This window comes from Phaethon aethereus (genome assembly GCF_964289735.1).
Source record: "Phaethon aethereus genome assembly, chromosome: 1".
NCBI classification, from domain to species: domain Eukaryota; kingdom Metazoa; phylum Chordata; class Aves; order Phaethontiformes; family Phaethontidae; genus Phaethon; species Phaethon aethereus.
Window position 1 is genome coordinate 13548240 of NC_138575.1, and position 17841 is coordinate 13566080.

General features: G+C 37.0%; 1 protein-coding gene across 2 annotated transcripts in view; it reads left to right on the top strand.

Annotated features, from left to right (window-relative positions):
* Positions 1-17841, top strand: part of MAGI2 (membrane associated guanylate kinase, WW and PDZ domain containing 2) — a gene marked incomplete at both ends in the record, with an annotated part of 789860 nt that overhangs the window by 693746 nt on the left and 78273 nt on the right. For both annotated transcript variants that reach the window (XM_082004503.1, XM_082004504.1), the window contains 2 exons: positions 2531-2562; positions 7445-7634. In XM_082004503.1, the coding sequence (XP_081860629.1) occupies positions 2531-2562; positions 7445-7634 (222 nt within the window). The remainder of the gene's footprint in view (positions 1-2530; positions 2563-7444; positions 7635-17841) is intronic.

Below are 17841 nucleotides of genomic sequence, written 5' to 3' on the forward strand. Positions count from 1 at the left end.
TCAGAACAATTTTCCATAATCTGTCTCATTTTGAATAACTGATAATGCCATACATTGTCTAAAGGTCAGCTTTGTTTAGACTGGGAAAAAGGATGTTTAGTTCAGCTGAGAATATAGATATTATGTGAGGCAACATTAAATTTGCCATGAAATACGTGAAAGATATGATAGGGTTTGCTTTATGGAACTAGGCCTTCATCTGTTTAGTCTAGCATCTAATCTTTGACATAAGTGAGAGATCATCTCATCTTTCATGAGGTCTCGCTCTAATAGCTGAATTTAAATCTGAAGCATGGATTGTAATATGAGTTCCAAGGTTTGTTACATTTAGATATTTTCACTTCTAACACGTTTTTTTACACAAATGGATATCCAATACTTTTTAAAAACCTCGCTTTTGAACTTTTACTTCTGTGGCATTTTGTATCCGCTAGTTTTCTTAACATAATTTCATGATGTGTGAATAAATATTGCCTTTTATTTGTTTTGAGTGTAGATGTTGTCATCTGTGTGTTGCAGTCTGTGCCCATAGCCTCCAAGCTGAATATAAATCCGTGTTCTCCTTGTTTGGATGAATAACTGATTTTTTTAAATTGAGAGTTTATTTTTAAAAATCTTCACTTGATGTATATGTCATTGTTTGTTCGGTTTATAAATACTTATTATATTTTAATTGATAGTAAACTTTCTGATAAGTCCAGAAAAACTTATTTTTAGGTGGAGACAGTAAATTAATAGGAAAAAATGACCTTTCAGTTTGATCTGGAGTAATTTTTGCTGACAGTGTTAAGGGAGTTGCACCAATACCAATGGGAGTATTGCCTCTACCAATATTTTCTAAATACCAAATCAGGGTAGTAAGTTTATTTAAGATACCTCCCAGCAAACCTCCTTGCAAGTTTCAAGTCTTATCTCTAGCTCCAAGGGGAAAATTGCTTTTTTAACTTTCACTCTTATTAGCTGTATAGAACAGTAGCAGGTAATAAAAAGGTAGCCATCTGCCATCCAAGAAGTTATTAAATAAGTTTCTACTACACAATCCTTAATACTGAAGGTGATGTACAAGCCAGATCTATACAGGATGCCTGTTATCTCAGCTTGAATTTCCAGATGGAAAGAAATCTGTCTACTTGCTAATATAGCAGTTTTTATCCAGACACTGTAGAGTCAGTAAACACAAACCTTTCCAGGATTACTTTTCCCAATATACATTTTGTTTAAAAGCACTATCAGCTTATATATACAAAAACAAAACAGCCAGTGTTTCTCTGCAAATGGCTCAAGTGCTTTTTCATTCCAAGATTTTTTCAGTCTAAATGAATTAGATATCATGGCAGAAAAAATTACCCTGTTATCACAGAATTCTAGGAACCTTAAATACTATGTAAAATATAATTCCTGTTGTGATTCGTCTGTAGAAAGATACTTTCCCTAGTGTTCTCATGATTTTAATTTTTTTTCTAGACTCACCTGAGGAAAAAAAATAATGAAGTCAGTACTACTCTTACAGCTTAATTCATTTTTTAAATGAAAGAGCAGCCTTCCTATTAGATGTCTCAATTAAAGCCCCATTTCTGTTTCTGACAAAACAAATGAACTCTTCGTTATTAGCTTTTAATCTTACTTATGAAGGTCCACAGACTTTTTTTTACCTGCTATTAAACTGAGAATGAGTTTTTTAATGAAAGCTGTGCTGAAAGCTAATATTTTAAAAGATGTGATCCAGCACCCTTTGAAATGCTTCTTTTTATTTAGTATTTTGTAAGTTTTTTAACATTGAACTGCATAAGAACAGAACAGTGTTTACGACGAGTGTTTCAAATTACCTCCTTTTATGAAAAGGACGTATCTGGAGTTTTAAACATTTGTAAGCTACAATACTCAAAATTCACAAAAGTCACCAAAGCAAGTTATCAGTCAGTCAAAAAACAAGGAAAAGGAGGTAACTACTTATGTAGAAGAGGCAGTCATGTCTAACCACTTGCTAACTATGACAAAAAAACAGGACAATATCAAAACAAGCAACTCTCCCAAGAGTTGACTACTTTATATAGACTGATGAAACAGTTATTTTTCTCCAGGCTTTTCTTCTAAAAAATACTCTTGTATTATTAGGTTTTGTTGATGGGATGTTCTGAATTGCTTCTTCTTAAAGGTGCGACTGCATTTGACACATCAATACCAGGTCATTTGGTGTCTTATCCAATGTCCACCAAGACATTTGGAAGTCCTTCTGTTTAGTTCTTTTAATTTCAACCTAATCCCATGCTGTTTGTAAAGTATGGCAATGATCTCAATAGCTCCACTTGCATATATATATATATATATGCATATATATATATATTTGCATATATTCTCTCTTAGAAATTATCCCCTGTGGTTTGTGTTTTCACCCTTATGTGTGTAGAGAATTTTCATATATACCAATATTATCTGCAGACCTCAGTGAGAACTGGAGCATAGACACCACTTAGCGTCCACTCTTTATGCATCAGAAAAATCTACTAACATTATTTTTTGTTTATTTCAGGTTTCTTTTCTCCATGGAAAACTCCAAAGCCTGTAAGTTCCTTTTCAAAATTATACGTACTGAGTTCATAAGACTACTATCATTCAAAGCAAATTTCTGTAGACTTTCATCTAACCCTCCTGTTCCCAGCTCATGAGACACATCTCAGCAGTGTCCCAGTTCCAGGTGAGACAGCATCAGGGGTGGCCTCACTAAATAAGATCTGCAGATCTGTTGATTTGGAGTCTGACAGCAGTGGTCTGGAGAAAGGAACATCTCAATGATAAAATGGGTGTCAGGAACCAGAAATGCAGTGGCTCAAAAATGCAGGGTCTGGAGGAGAAGACAGCAGAAGACCTCAGCAATGAGGCCAGTCTAGTTGGCCTTCTAGTTGGCAATCTCTTTGAAATGGACAACATGCACTTTTTCTAGTTTACAAGTGGCTTGAGCTTAACATCCTTGAAGTGATTGTTATTCTTTCTTGCATTAGTAGATCTAGAGCTGGAAATAGTCACACTTCAAGTGAGAGCTTGGACTAGATAACTTACTGAGGTGTCTTCTAACCAACAGTTCTGTGTTTCTATGATTTTGACATTAAATCCCAAGGTGTGAAGATCTTTTCTACTGTAAGAATAAGCAATGACTGTGTTTATTCTGTTGACATCACATTATATAATTTTTTGAAGTTGTGATAACATTCACAGTGTAAAAAGAAATCATAGGCTACTATTTTTGGTTGCTTGGTTTGTTTTGTTTTGTTTTAATTTGTTTTTTTTTATTTAGAATGTAAAGACCTTAAAGCAGTGCTTATCTCTCATCAGAGGTGTATAGAGGAAAAAAGAGCCCTGACTCTGCCTGAAGGCTTCTAAGAGCAATAGGAATAACAGCAATATTTTTAAAAGGATTTATAGCTTTCTTATTTGGGGGTGGAGGAGTGGTATGTTGAATCTGGACAACTTCACACCCTCTCATGTTGGATCACGGCATGTTTAATGCATACCAGAACAATTTTTGTAGCCTAAGTACAAATAGCAAGTAATTAATCAGCTGATGCAACTCTATCAGACTGCTTCAGCTTGTGGGTTTTTTGATGTAAAAGGCTAGAGGATGAATGCAATATACTGGAATAAGTATTGTGTAAGGTTTTTTATTCATCTAAGTGACAGGACATTTGTGAAAATAAATCTGACTATTAAGGTCTAGCTTGTTCTCACCACTTTAAAGTTGCTGTCTGGCTGGGATGTTCAACTTTTAATCTCAGGTAAAAAGTGATGAAATAGAGAACTTGGAACTTACTTGTTAAAGATCCACATTCAATGGATGAGCACTGTCAGTGCTCATCCTCTTTACATATACATCAAGTATATAAATATCAGCATATTGTTGATGATTGTCTGCTCAATTTTGTTATATAAACAGTGGAGTAGTTCATACCCAAGTAGCACTTGCCAGTAATCAGAATATAGAGAAACAACCCAAGTGATGTGCTTTTCCATGCAATAGTCTGAGGAAACCAGGGCTCACAGAATAATATAACACCTTTACGTACAGATACTGCCCCTGCATGCAGGCTAACCATTCACAGCTAGCCTATTTTAGGATAGTCTCATCAAGAATGTTTACAAATTATTAACCAGATTAAGGTAGCGTGCATTACTCTGTCCGTCACAACTTTAACTAGACAAATAATCAGACATAAATTTCTAGTGCCCATGACACGAAGATAAGATTGAAACTCTGAAGCACTGTCTGAGACAGCCTGAGCAGCAAGGCCAGCACCAGGAGGTTTAGAAAACCTTCCCAGCACCAGAGCACAGCGCTGTAGGTGTGTAACAGGAAAGAAAAACTGTAAATGACCCAAAAATCAGGTTTCTTTTCTGCTTGGGTTACTGCTGTTGCCCCCTCGCCTATCTGGCCACACAGGGGAGAAGCACCCACCAGTCTTTAAAGCAAAAAGGGGATCAGGGCCCACTGGCTGGAAGAGGAGAAGAGACAAACCCCTCTCCCTGAGGCAGAGGCTCAGGGATGGCGTGCACTGCATCTCAGTGTGCTCAACATCCCAGAGTAACCTGGACCGACAGAAATTTCCTGTGGTTTCTATGTATATCGTGCATCTATTATATCATATGTAATACAATTTGATTAGTGCAAAACGAACTCGAACAATGTCATCGAACCACTACCTGACTGAGATTTGACGCCCTGCACTCAATACCATGCTTACCCGTTTCCAAGAGTGCCTTCATCTGTGAGCTAGCATTATGGTAACTCACATTGCAAAACACTATGTGACTATTTAATTGGTACGGGTTTGGGAGATACAATTCCCCTTGTGTTTATCTGTTTGTGTAACTATTTATGTTAGCGGTATTACCCACAAGTAAGAATGTTTTGCTTGGCTTTTAACTGCACGCTTGAAGATACAGAGCTAACAATCAAGCAAGAATTAGACATAGAGGACTCAGCAGGTATGTAGACTTGTATTACAAAGTGTAAATTCAAAGGTGTCCAGTTTCTTGTCCTTCCTTCAGGGAAAGGTTTACTCATCAAAGATAATGATATTTTCCTTTCTCATTTTAAAGCCTTCTTTGAAAATTTAATTTTATTCAGTTTCACATTTTGAAAGAGGCAAGTGTTCTATTTCTCTGGCACTGTCCAAGAAATAGGGAAACATTCACTTTTAGATAGACAGGGCCCCATATGTCTTTCTGCTTCATAGCGGTAAGATAGTTTGGTTTCACTGACTTGTATTCTTTTTTAGAGTCCTCACTGAAGGAAAACCTGAACATAATTCTTTATTTTTTTCCCTGATCATAAGGAACTTGCATTGAGCCCAGTTCTCGTTCTCTATTTAGACATAGGGGTCATAATCAGGTTTGTTTCTGGAGACCTTTGAATTTACACTTCTGTAATACAATGATATACTGTATATATATTTTATATCTACCCAAGGTAATTCCTTCAGAGCCAGAAGAGCTATCAGAAGTATTATTGTGACATTCATGTGACTAGGCTAATTTAGCCAACACAGAGGATAAATCTATCTTGGTATAAAGGGTACCTGAAGGTACTTTCCCGTAATCCAGTTCGATGACAACTCAGGTATTGCCATATGTCACTGTATTGCACAGGGTCTACATAGCTATAGTGCCCTCTTATTATCACATCCTAGTTGCTGTCTTTTGTATCTGACCCAAAAGAAATATGTCTTTCTTGAACAACATTGTTGAATATTGAGTACAGTATTCCATATCTTCATCATTAGCACTTCACAGGTCTAATAGTTCACTTTCTTAACTTAAATATCATACACATACTAGTGCATAAGAGTCATCCTATGATTGAATGAGATACCTAGATCGTCCTTTTGTTCATTGTTTATAATGAACCAGCCCTACTTACTGCTGAAACTCTGACAGAAGCATAGCTTGAATTATAAGACTACTCTGTATAAATAATGAGGTCCTCAACAACTGAAAATGGCCAATAGCCACATTCTGTTTATTTTGAAGTATGAAGTCTCAGATCACCTGGAATGCAGAGTGATAGTTACTCAGCATGTTCTTCAGGAAGACTCTCAAACATCTGTAGTCCACACATACTTGATGTGGCAAAAGCCTGATGCTGTTAATTATCAGAACGGAGAGCAAAGCCTACCTGCTGAGCCAAACACCTTCTGAAACTGAAGAACTAAAGGCAAACGATAACCACATAATTTGTAGAGCAAACTTGCTGTAAACCCACAATCATCTTTGATAAGGCACTGCTGATACAACACTAGAAGTCAGTGGTTCTTAATTACAGTTCAGTTCGTTTCCAGTAGTCATTTTGTGTATAATTAACTGATTGCTGGGTTATGTGTGAGAACACACTGTTCTGGAGGCTTTACCACCCTTTACTCCAGGAGGGGTCACAGGAAAGCCAAATATTCATTTCCTGGAATAAAGATTTGTGTTTTGTTTAACTTTGCCTCTTCAAATAAATTTGCTAATGCAATTTAATTAGTAGCCAACTCCTTCAAAAAGAAAATGCAGATCCCCAAGTCTTCTTTTGCACAGCCTATCATATTAACTCCTTTCTGGATTGATGCAAGACCACTAAGGACAGTCTTGGAGAAAACATGGATTGAGCTGGCTTTCATTAGTAGACAATACACTGTACTTCTCTCCTGTAAATGGTCTGGAAGAGTTGAAAATCTTAACCCTGTGTTTGGGGGTTTGGTTGGATGATGCCAATGTAATTTTTTATATAAGAAAAAAGCAGCAAGAAATGAAAAGCTGCATCAGACCAATGCTGACTTTTCTCTCCCCACATTCTGTATTTTATCACTGAACATTTGACTATCACTAGGTGCTCAAATACCTGCTGTAATAAGTTTTGCTCTTTTTTTAATTTATTTTTCTTCTATTGAAGGTGTAAAATTTGCTCAGTAGTCTACTCCCTGGGCAGCTAGCTATTTTCATGCATTCTCAAAAGATACAGCATTAAGATCATTCAGTTGCTACCCAGCCTGGACACTTCTTTGTTAAGCGCTACTTTGTGTTATGCATTTTGATGAATCTGATAATTGTATCTTCACAGACCCACAGATTCCACTTTTAGCAGAACAATTTCCAATAGCTCAGAGCATTCTGTGAGAATGAGTCAACACGCTTCAGGGGTAATGCTGTGCCCTAATCCACATGGGATCATATTATCTGAGAAAGATCACATCTTCCCACGATCTAACCAAGATGGCATCTTGGTTTAACAAGTAAATTTAACCAAGTCATTTTATAAACAACACAACACATACCTTTCTTCTCAAAAAGCAGCAAATGGACTTGCTAATTTTACAAAACACATCTTCAACTGAAATTACTGTCTTTGGTCTCATTGTGGAAATCACAGTTATTGCAAAACTTCATCTTTATTCTCTGTATGTTTTTATTCCAGATGATGGAACGATGGGAGAATCAAGGCAGCCCTCAAACAAGCCTGTCTGCTCCAGCTATGCCACAGAATATTCCCTACCCACCCAGTCTTCACAGGAGTTCATTTCCCGATTCAACAGAGGCCTTTGATCCACGAAAACCTGACCCATACGAGCTGTATGAGAAATCAAGAGCTATTTATGAAAGTAGGCGTAAGTGAAAGCCCTGCTCACCCTGCTGACCATTTAATATTTGAAGCTTTTGCCTATGAATGTGTCACTGCTGACATAATTTTCTTTAATTATCTTTTGTAATTTAGAGAAAGTAGCTATAATCGCAGTTAATAGACACCATTATAAATTATCCAAAAATTCTACACTTATATATTTTCCTAGATCTTGACTAGATTCTGAAGTTCAACTTTCATAGGTTTTTTCCTTATATTTTTGCTCTCCTCGTTTTGACTGCTAAATCCTTAGTGAAGAACAGTATATGCGCCACCACATTTTGCTGTGTTATTTTTCTTCATAGTCAACCAATAGGATGATGTGAATTTATCAATAAAAAATCATTTCACTTACTTTTACTTTAAGGTATAGTTTACTAAAGAAATTTCAAATTAATTTGTTTTTATAAAAATTACTTTGACAAGTTTTCACATTGTCCTTGGTAGTTATAAAGAAACCCATACCACTGAGTACTATTTGGAGACCTGTACAAAACAGTACTGAGCCATCAAGATTCCCATCTCGATTTTATTTCTCATGTTTTGGGGAGATATGCCACATATTTTGCACAGCAAGGTTAACGGGGGGTAAACTTATTTACTCCTTGTCATAAAGAGCATTTTAGCTAAAAATATTATTCTAAATTGTCCAGAGCTTTTGCGCTTAGTAAGATCAAATCTTCAAAATAGTTTATTTTTTTACTGAAAGCTTTTTCATAACCGTTATTACTTGTACATGCCACCTTTCAATTAATTTTATAAATTACTTTAGCCTATAGATCAAATTACTTTATAAATTACACATAAAATATGGCACTGCAGCTGACACAGATTAGCCCATTAATATTAGTTGGGCCCAGAGACATAGAGAGAAATTTAAACTACCATAATCCATGACCTGGAATGTACAAGTTTCTCCAGCATGCAAAGGGACAGTCTGAAGGAAATATGTTATTGTCCCAAACACTGGGTTGGTGCCACTCTTACTTGCCTTGGCCCTTATACTTTAGTTGCAACACCAGCATCTCCTGTTTGGCTTTGGTATTTCCAGTCCCCAGCAGGATGGATATGCCAGAGGAACACCAGGTTTCATTTTACATCAATTCTAAGTAAATTCTAATCTAGTCTCTAAATTGCATCTCAGATTCCTCATTCTTTGCCACTGTGGCCAGTGCCACCATCTTCTGCCACCCTGGTCCATTTAGTGGAACATTTTTCAGTAGAGATTGTCACCATAAAACTCACTTTCCATCATCCACATGTTTTTTGGGGGTTTCATTTAGGTTTTTTGATTTATTTAATAGGTGCCTTAAATTAAGATCCCAAGTTTAAATCTAAGTACTTATATAAATTGCTGGCTTTTTTCAGCAATACCAGGTATTTTATTCCCTCTCTATACGAATTTGAGAACTTACTTGAGACCTCCTATTAGAAGTATTTTATCTTCAGTTATAAACTCTTAGGCATAGGAACTAAGTTTTCCAGTGTATTTACAAACACCATGTAGCCCATGCTGGGTGGTATTTTAATATAAAAAATATTATACTAATGTAACATCTTCCTCTGCTCCAGGTGTTATTCTTGATTGGACAGAGTACTCAAGGCGATATACAGCCAATATACAGACAGAAGCTATAATTTTTGAAATTTTAAAACTCTTTGCAGTATCTATCAGGATACAGTGTGGAGTAAGCCAAATAGGTTTGAAAGAAGTAGGACTAGCTTTGAGCAAAGTTTGGAAGTAATTTTCAGATATCTCTCCTCTCTTTCTCTTTCTCTTTCTCTTTCTCTTTCTCTTTCTCTTTCTCTTTCTCTTTCTCTTTCTCTCTTTCCTTTGTGCATTAAGGGCTAAACTGACAAATAAGAGAAAAGATCTGCCAGAGCTGAAATGCTTTTTCCCAAAGTGCTGTGATTTGGGACTATAAAGAGAAATTGAAGGAGAAAGAAACAATTATATCATTAACAAGGGTTTTATCTAGTTCAGCACCTCTACTGAAAACACTCTGACTTTATATACCGCTTTAAGGAAGGGAAAACCCTTTGCAAATAATTGCTTTCCATATGGGTAGTTTCTAGAGCTGAAGTATTTTAGCAAAAATCTGCACTTTCCATTCAGCAGAGTCAGAACCATCTTTTGTGATTGAAGCCATCAAGCCAAAAGTGGAAAAGCAGAGATTACAGACTTCCTGCATTGGAAAAAAAAAATTTTGTAAGACAATTGAGAAAAATTTGTACATGCCATATGCATATATGGGATACATATTTATACAGCATCTGCTTTTGTCTTGGTCCCCAATATGAAGAGCTCTATATTTACAGAATTGCCCTAATTAATGACAGCAAATAGGCTCAATACATGTTTGCCATTCATAAAACTATGGGATTATAGATCTGGTGTCAACTACAAAGACTGCCTTACACCCCAAAAGATGATATATTACACCAAAAGGTATATCACACCATTCATTAAAAGAATAAAGTAATTCATTATTATTCATGGGTGCCTTCTACGAGTTTTCTCCATACTTACTTGACCACCATGAGCTCCAATCTTTTACTGATATAGTCGATTGTGTTTAGGAGCATATGCTGCACGAGGGGAAGAGCTGATAACTCATAGGTTATACTAAAGCTTGTGTTTAAATGGTTTAATTGCATTTGAGTTCTGTCCAAGAGGCAACTGGAAATTGTACACAAGCCTTTTTCAGACAGCTACCGAGACAAAATAAAAATTAAAAATCATGAGGCTGTTAGGCCCAAAACAAGAAAGTGAGGGATGAAAAGCAAGAGTGCAGTAACCACTCCTCCCAGATTTCCAGCAGTGTCCTGACCTTCCAGCTAATCCTGAAAGCTTTAATTTGTTGTCTTCTGACGCTGGTATCCTTTGAACATTTTCTCTAAGCCTTGATTCCACAGTTCCCAACCAGATCTCTTCTGCACTCATTCATATCCCTTGGTCATAAATAACTGCCTCCAAACATCTCTGTTCTCCCTGACATTTTTGTTTCTTGAATGCTATAAGCACAACTTTTAGCAAATGCAGTTTGTCAAGCCTTTGATTTTGTCCTCTACATAGTGCTGGCGTTTCCTGAAGTGACAGAAACAACAGGAAAGAAATCCATTACTGAGTCAAGAAATTGTCATCTAAATTGAGTATGTGGGAGGGAGAGTTTCAAGTTAATACACACTTGGTTTCCTACCATATGGCTGTGTCACGTTGGTTACCTTCGGTAAAGACATACCCTTAAAGTGTACAGGAAAGCTTCGGCTACTTCGGGATTTTTTAAGTACTTCTTATCTCAAAGCAAGTTTGCCTTATCTCCTGGCAAGACCAGAAAAAAAAGAGGTTCATCTTCTAAAAATAGTGCAAAGAAGCAAACAATCATGACCTGGAAAACTCAAAAAGAAAGAGGTAGTGTTAGGTTTTTGTTTCTCTCACAGTGAGACTCTGTTACTAAACACTTCATTTTCATACTGCTATAGCTCTGAATTTCTACAGATCATTTTATCAGAGGATCCCATCACAGTCAGCACTCACTAGGACCTCATCAAAGCCTCCTGCTTCCCTATCAGGGAGTTGGCAAGTTATGCATCACACTGTAGTTCTGTGAGGAGCACAAGCGACATGACTCGAAGAAGAGCAAGAGCTAGACCCGAGGAGCCTGGTTCACAAGCTTTTGCTCTAGCTGCTAGGTATGCTCATCCCTATCTAATGACAGCAAGAAAGAGGCTTCAGGCAGGAAATCTCCATGAAAAAGGATGATTTTCATTCTACAGGAATGTTCTTCCACCTTAGGCACATGAAGGACCTGCATGACCCTGCGTGATAGGGAGATTTGAATTTTTAATGATCCCTTATGAGTTACAAAGGACTAGTGCTTCGGCACTGGAAACGGTTTCAAAGGGGCAGTTCTACCAATAGAGCTTGGAGACAAATCAAATGATGCATTAGTACAAAAGCAGAGTGTAACTCTATTTCATAAGTCGTAGCTCCTTGGAAAATTGTCAGGAGTGAGCTGTTACCTGTCAGCTCTCACCCGTTAGCTGTCGCCTGCCTCTGCTGTCACCCATCAGCTGTGCTCAATAGCTCCAAGTAGCCAAAAAGGAGCATAAAGTGGCTCCAAAGGCTGATGAAGATTGCCACATCATCCAAAACAGCTGCCTGAAAGCAAAAGAAGGGAAACCGTTTTCTTCTTTCTTTGTCTTTCCTTTTTGCAGCTATGTCTCTGTCTCTGCTTTCTTTTTCCTCTCTGGAAAACCTGCCTTATGCACTGTTTTTTTTCTTCCCTGCCCCCCCCCCACCCCTCCTCATTTCTCCTGCCTGGTGAAGAGAACCTACCTAGCTTTCTGCTGTTACATTATTTTGCAAAACTCAGAAATGGAGGAGATGACCTGCCGAAACAACTGGATATTTTTTTCCTTTTTCCTTCCAACTATAAATTTTAGGCAAATCCTTTAAATCCTTTCTCCTGATGAAAATTCTTAGAGTGTAAGTGACAGCATGACTCTGCTGATAACCGTGGAAGTTAGGTACAGGAGCTAGAAAATGGAACATAGATCAGGAATTTCCTATTAATGAAAAAAATTATAAGACTTATTGTGCACCAGTTGTTACAGCTGTAACTGGAGCCTCACAGCTGTCATTGGGAGAACTCATTCTCTGGAATTTAACATTTTTGCCTTTATAAATTCTCCTTATCCTCTCTTCTATTTTATATTGAACTCTGTTTACTGTAAATACATAATTTATAACAAACTTTGTTCAGAGGCCTGTGTAGGCAGACATTAGTCACACAGGAGACACAAAGCTGTTGGGAACCATAATGCTGTAATATTTCTCTAGTTACAAAATGTATAATAGAAATTTGCGTTTACAGTCCTCTATAGCAAACAGTAAGATATAAGCTTTTTTTACACTGATTAGGTTACACTTACCCTTCAGTTAGTGTGGTAGTCCAAGACTGGTGATGTGACACAGAAATGCCAGGAGGAAGAATAAGATAAGCCAGTGATAAGCTCTCATTAAAAGTGAAATCTGAGCAATTACAGTTCCACCTTTTACTGGAAGGACAAATGTTCCTTCCTTCAAAAACGCCCATGCTATTTGCTCCTCTGACCACCGTATCATGAATTTCCCAAGTTCCTTTCAAATCCATCAGCTGTCTTAGGCACTGTAATTTTTTTTGCTCACAAGGAGTTAGACACATTGGAAAAAAACCAAAAAGCAAAGTCCACCAACAACTGTGAAACATGTAAATAGCAAATGTATTTGCATAAATTATTATTAGTCTTCATAAAATAGGGCTGTTTTCTTATGCGAACTTACGAATACCTTTCTCTAAGGGTCCCAGGCAAGCGTTTCAATACATATTCACAGGCTACCTTTCCTCTGGAATATCACTGCAGCTATTCAGCACAGATATGTGTTAAAGTAGCAACAAAGATTTGTCAGACAGCGTTATACTGACTCAGAATGTGTTACTTTGAAAATACCATTCTTGCAGAAAAATACTAAGGCCATCAGGGTTTCCTAAATTTGATACTCATGGAACATTAAAAAAATATTAGGTGTATAGAACTGAATGCGTTATCACTTGAGGGTGTCTATGGCATAGCCTACAGCTAAGCAGAATTTTCTTGTCAATGCTTGTGGGCTGAAGACCTACACAATTGCAGTCTTAAAAACTGAAGGAAAATTTTCATGTAATTGTTACTGCAATTTTTTCAGACAGTATTTTCCTGACAGAAATGTTGCCTCTAATAATTTTTCCCGTTTTTGCTCATCTCTAGTTAAAAAAAAATCACATTGTGATTATGGTGCTTTAAAAAGATATATACATATCTGTGCCTTAATAGCATAGTATTAGCTATAACATTAAATACATAGTATTCTGAAGTATTATATAAAGTATTTTTTGTGTGAGTAAAGGATTTGGGATGATAAATTCAGAAAATTAGGCTCTAGTTTCAGATCTTCCTTGAGCTCAGTTTGCCATATCTTTCAATATTTCTGTTCACCAGTTACTGCCCTTTGTATCAGTATAACATGCCTGTCTTCACTTAGTAAATCAAAGAGTATTGGGAAACTACTAATTATTACGTATTGCCATCAAACTACCCCTTGACCTAGACTATGAGCAACTGAGTTATAGGAAAGTAATTTCTCAAAGTAATTTCCAAACTGTACAGGTTGTTGTTTGCCTTGCATTTATTGCTACCCCAAGCAACAGCATAGAGAAGGTCTAAGAACTTATATTACTAAATGAATGTAACCCCTTTTTTTTAATAAGAGATGATACGTAACAAAAGGAAAGGAGATTTAGCAGGCCAACATCAAATAATTTTGTGTTGTTCAACACTGCAGAAAGAGTTACTCACCATGACAAAATGGATTTGTTGGTTATAAGAACTGACAGTGAAACCAAAAGCATTTTCAAATGGAATTATGAGAATATCATCATCACAGTAGTGTGGATGTAAAGTGATTTTGATTGCTGGATTGCAAAGTAGGTCCCAAATGATCTATGCTAATATGAAGTGTCAGTTTTACAACTGGTGGCAGTATTAATTAAAGACGCGGTATTCCTTTCTCTTGAACAATTTACACTTTACTAAAAGATATACAAATAGATTTTCATCCGCAAAGTGGTAAGGTGTCCTTAAGAAATCAAAGTAATAATTTAAGAAAACTGACTTGTAAGCATTAGGGAATTGGTCACAAGCGCATGAGACCAATGGGAACTGCATTGCCTATGTGCTGTTTCAAACTGCTACGTGCCCAGCTTTGGAAAGGGCATTGCAGCATGATCATATTCGTTCTGCTCATTTGTAATACTCCTATTTACCTAAAGCATGGCTAGGACTGAGATGGTGAAATATAAATGTTTCCTAGTGTTGGTTTTGTTCCATGTATTTAGCATTCAACAAAGAAAATAACGCAGTACAGACAATGAATGTTATCATCCCTATCTTTCATCAGCATAATTCTTCCTCCAGAGAATACCAGTGACTCCATTGGTGCAAATAAAAATACCCTTGTGTCATGCTGTAGAGGATCTGTGCTCCTAGGGCTGTATCCTGACAGCAAAGAAGCCTGATATTTTCACCATTGCTTTCAGTTAAATCAGGATTGTGTCCCAGGTCTTGTTTATCGTTCATCTGTTTTCACAAATATTTTGCAGCTTTCCGTTTCGAACTCCTGAGTGTCATTTATTTTAAATTAAACATGAAGCTAGATGTGCAAGCTTTTTACTAGTCTATGTTCTCAAAATAAATTTAACCTTGGTTTTGCATTCATTTGGCATGGAAGAAATCTTGATGTATAGCAAGACCCTTTGAAAATCCACAGCTGCATCCTTGCTCTCCAGAGCACATAGAGTAGTCCCCATAGCGGAGAATTAATTCAGTTATAGTTATATAAAAGTAGCAGTTCTGAAGAAGGTTTCTTAGTTTTATTTTCCCAATTCTTGTTTCTAGGACAGATTAGCTAAACCAAAAAAATTAACGCAGCAAATTTACCAAGTCTTTTATTATTCATTCAAGCTCTGCTTGGTAATTATTTCATTCCTATTTCACGTAAAAGACTACAACTACTCATGACAATGCAGCCACAGAAGTTCAACCAAAAAGCCTCTATATGGAGAATACACAAATCTTATGTGAAGATTTTAAAATTTTCTACACTTTGAACACGTGTTCATGGTGACATTGTTGGGTACTCTGGTCTTTTTGTCCTGGTCTCTCTAAACATGCCTTCATCTGCCTTGTTTCCTCAGAGGTGGAGGCAAGAGGTTTAACTTAGTCAAAGTTTAGAAAATACCAAAATTAATTTAATAAGAAGTAAACAGAAAGTTTCAAACTGCCTTGAGGACAAGTTAGTTTTCTATAAAAACTAAATGACGGGGTTTTTTTATAAAACAGAGCTTGCTAGAGTGTCTCAGTATTTTGGTTAAATTACCAGTTCAATCAGTTTGTTCTTAGCAGATACAAGGCACAAGGGTGTGCACGAATGATGTGCATTCTGTTTGTCTGAGGACCAGTCCCAGCAGTCCTCCTCTTCGCTTAGAAGCTGCTGTTCTGTAGGGTCTTTGAGCCCAGAATTTTGTGAGTTTTGAAAGGAATTACCTATATCTCTTCATTTGACATGGGGAGATGCTGCTAATAAAGTCCCTACTTATATGTTAAATGTTCTTCATAGATCTTTCCTCTTTTGAAGTTTTCTAATAGTTGCTAACAGTTTGCCTATCACATGAGCACAGCTATTTAGAGGTTATATTCTATTTCAAAATACAAGTGACATAATTACAAATATCCTGTACTGTACACAGACCCAGACTACAGACAGCAGATTCTTCCTAAAATGAACATTACTTTGCTGTATTTACCAGAAATACAGGTCTGCACTTAGGTTTATCTTCCTGGTGATCATACATTTAAGAACTTTAAGGCTTGATTCAACACCTTCAGCATAGCAAAGTTCTAAGTTTCATAGGTGTGAATTTCTAAACTACAATGGAAACAAATGCTAGATGTTGAATGGTTGATTATGAGATGATAATTAACACCATGAGACTCTCTATTAAGTTCTGAGGGGTAAAGAAGAGACACCTATTCAGGAACAAAAGCCAGATCACACAACGAGATTAGCTTTGAAAGCAACTACCTCATTTGACAGGCACTTTTGCTTGACCACAAATAGTTTACAAAAAAGATACTGCCAACTGGTTTAAAATATGCGGCTATCTTAGCATAGCAAGTTGTTCCCTGATTTGCCACAGTTTGAGCATGGTTATGCTTCTTTCACTTTGCTACTTGAGGCCAGTTCTGAGGGATATTAGGGTGACTGCAAGAAGAAATAAAAACACAGAATGAACCAATGTTACAGCAGCTCAAAAGAGTAATTCTAGCTGGATCACCAACAGAAAAGGGATGGGTCCTTTCAAACCTAAAAGCTTATTGAGACTATCAAGAGGAAATTGTTTTCTGGACATTAAAATAATTCTGTCTCTTAAGAATTCCATTAAAATCTTGGAAGGATGTGAATAAAAAATATCATATCTCCAAGTTTGACGTGGAGCAGCATCAGTTTCAAAGATTCTGGTTTTCAGGAGTTGTGCTAGTAGAATAATTTACATTTAGATAGCACGTCTTACCTTCAAGGATCCCAAATCACCTTACAAAATCTGAAGTGTGTGAAGGAATTACCTTCTTTAACAGCCAAAGTAAAGAAAGATACTAGGTGCAGCCACCTATAAACTAAAACACCATAGCCCACATGACACAACTCCTAACAGCCGGTGAACATAAATACAACAGGAACACCAAACCCAAAAGGATATTCCCATCAGTGGAATCTCTAGACTGTATTTTAGGTAAGCAGGGTAACAGTCATCTGAATTGGAGCAGGTCATGGCTGTTACGTAAATACTCCTAGCAAAAATATTTTGAGACATTCAGTGGCCTCCATCTCCATTTTTGGGAAAATGTCTTTGCCCTAGAGCATTAATTCAGTACTGACTCAAGTGAACTACAAATTATTCAGCTGCTACCATCACAGCCCGTGCTGCCGCTAGGACCAGTCCACCAGAAGGCAGGTAGCTTTAGCCCAAACTCTTCCAAAGTGGTAAGGAGCTGCCCACAGAGAAAATACCGCCTTCTCATTTCTCTCACCACATCCACATATTTCCAGAAGGCTTAGCCAAAATTTCTGGCCTCCAGCGCATTCTCTGGCTTCTTTCTGCCTGGAACTACCTACTTACAGTTTTAAAACCACTCCAACCTTCCTTCTATCTCAGGAAGATAATAGATACTCATATGTTGCATCACTGTCCTACAGATGCTGATGTGACAGACCTTACCCCATTTATACCAGGAAATATGCGTGGTATGATATTCTGGTTTAGAGTCACATGAGTGTGTTGGTGCTTTATTTACCTTTTTGTTGTTAGTAGGCCAATGGAGATCACCTCTGTTTTGGGATGTTTTGCAATTCACTCTGGATGCTGCAGAGATAATAAAACAGAAATTTTTACTCAGAAGATTCCAAAACCAGCAAAGGAAGTGTGACAGTGAATTCAGCTATGGACTTGTTCCAGATTCCTCTAATGCCAGCAAAGCAGTTGTGAAAACAAATCAGTTAGTTGCTGCATTTCATCTAGTGAAATGCAAATACTTTGAAACCACCGGCATGAAAA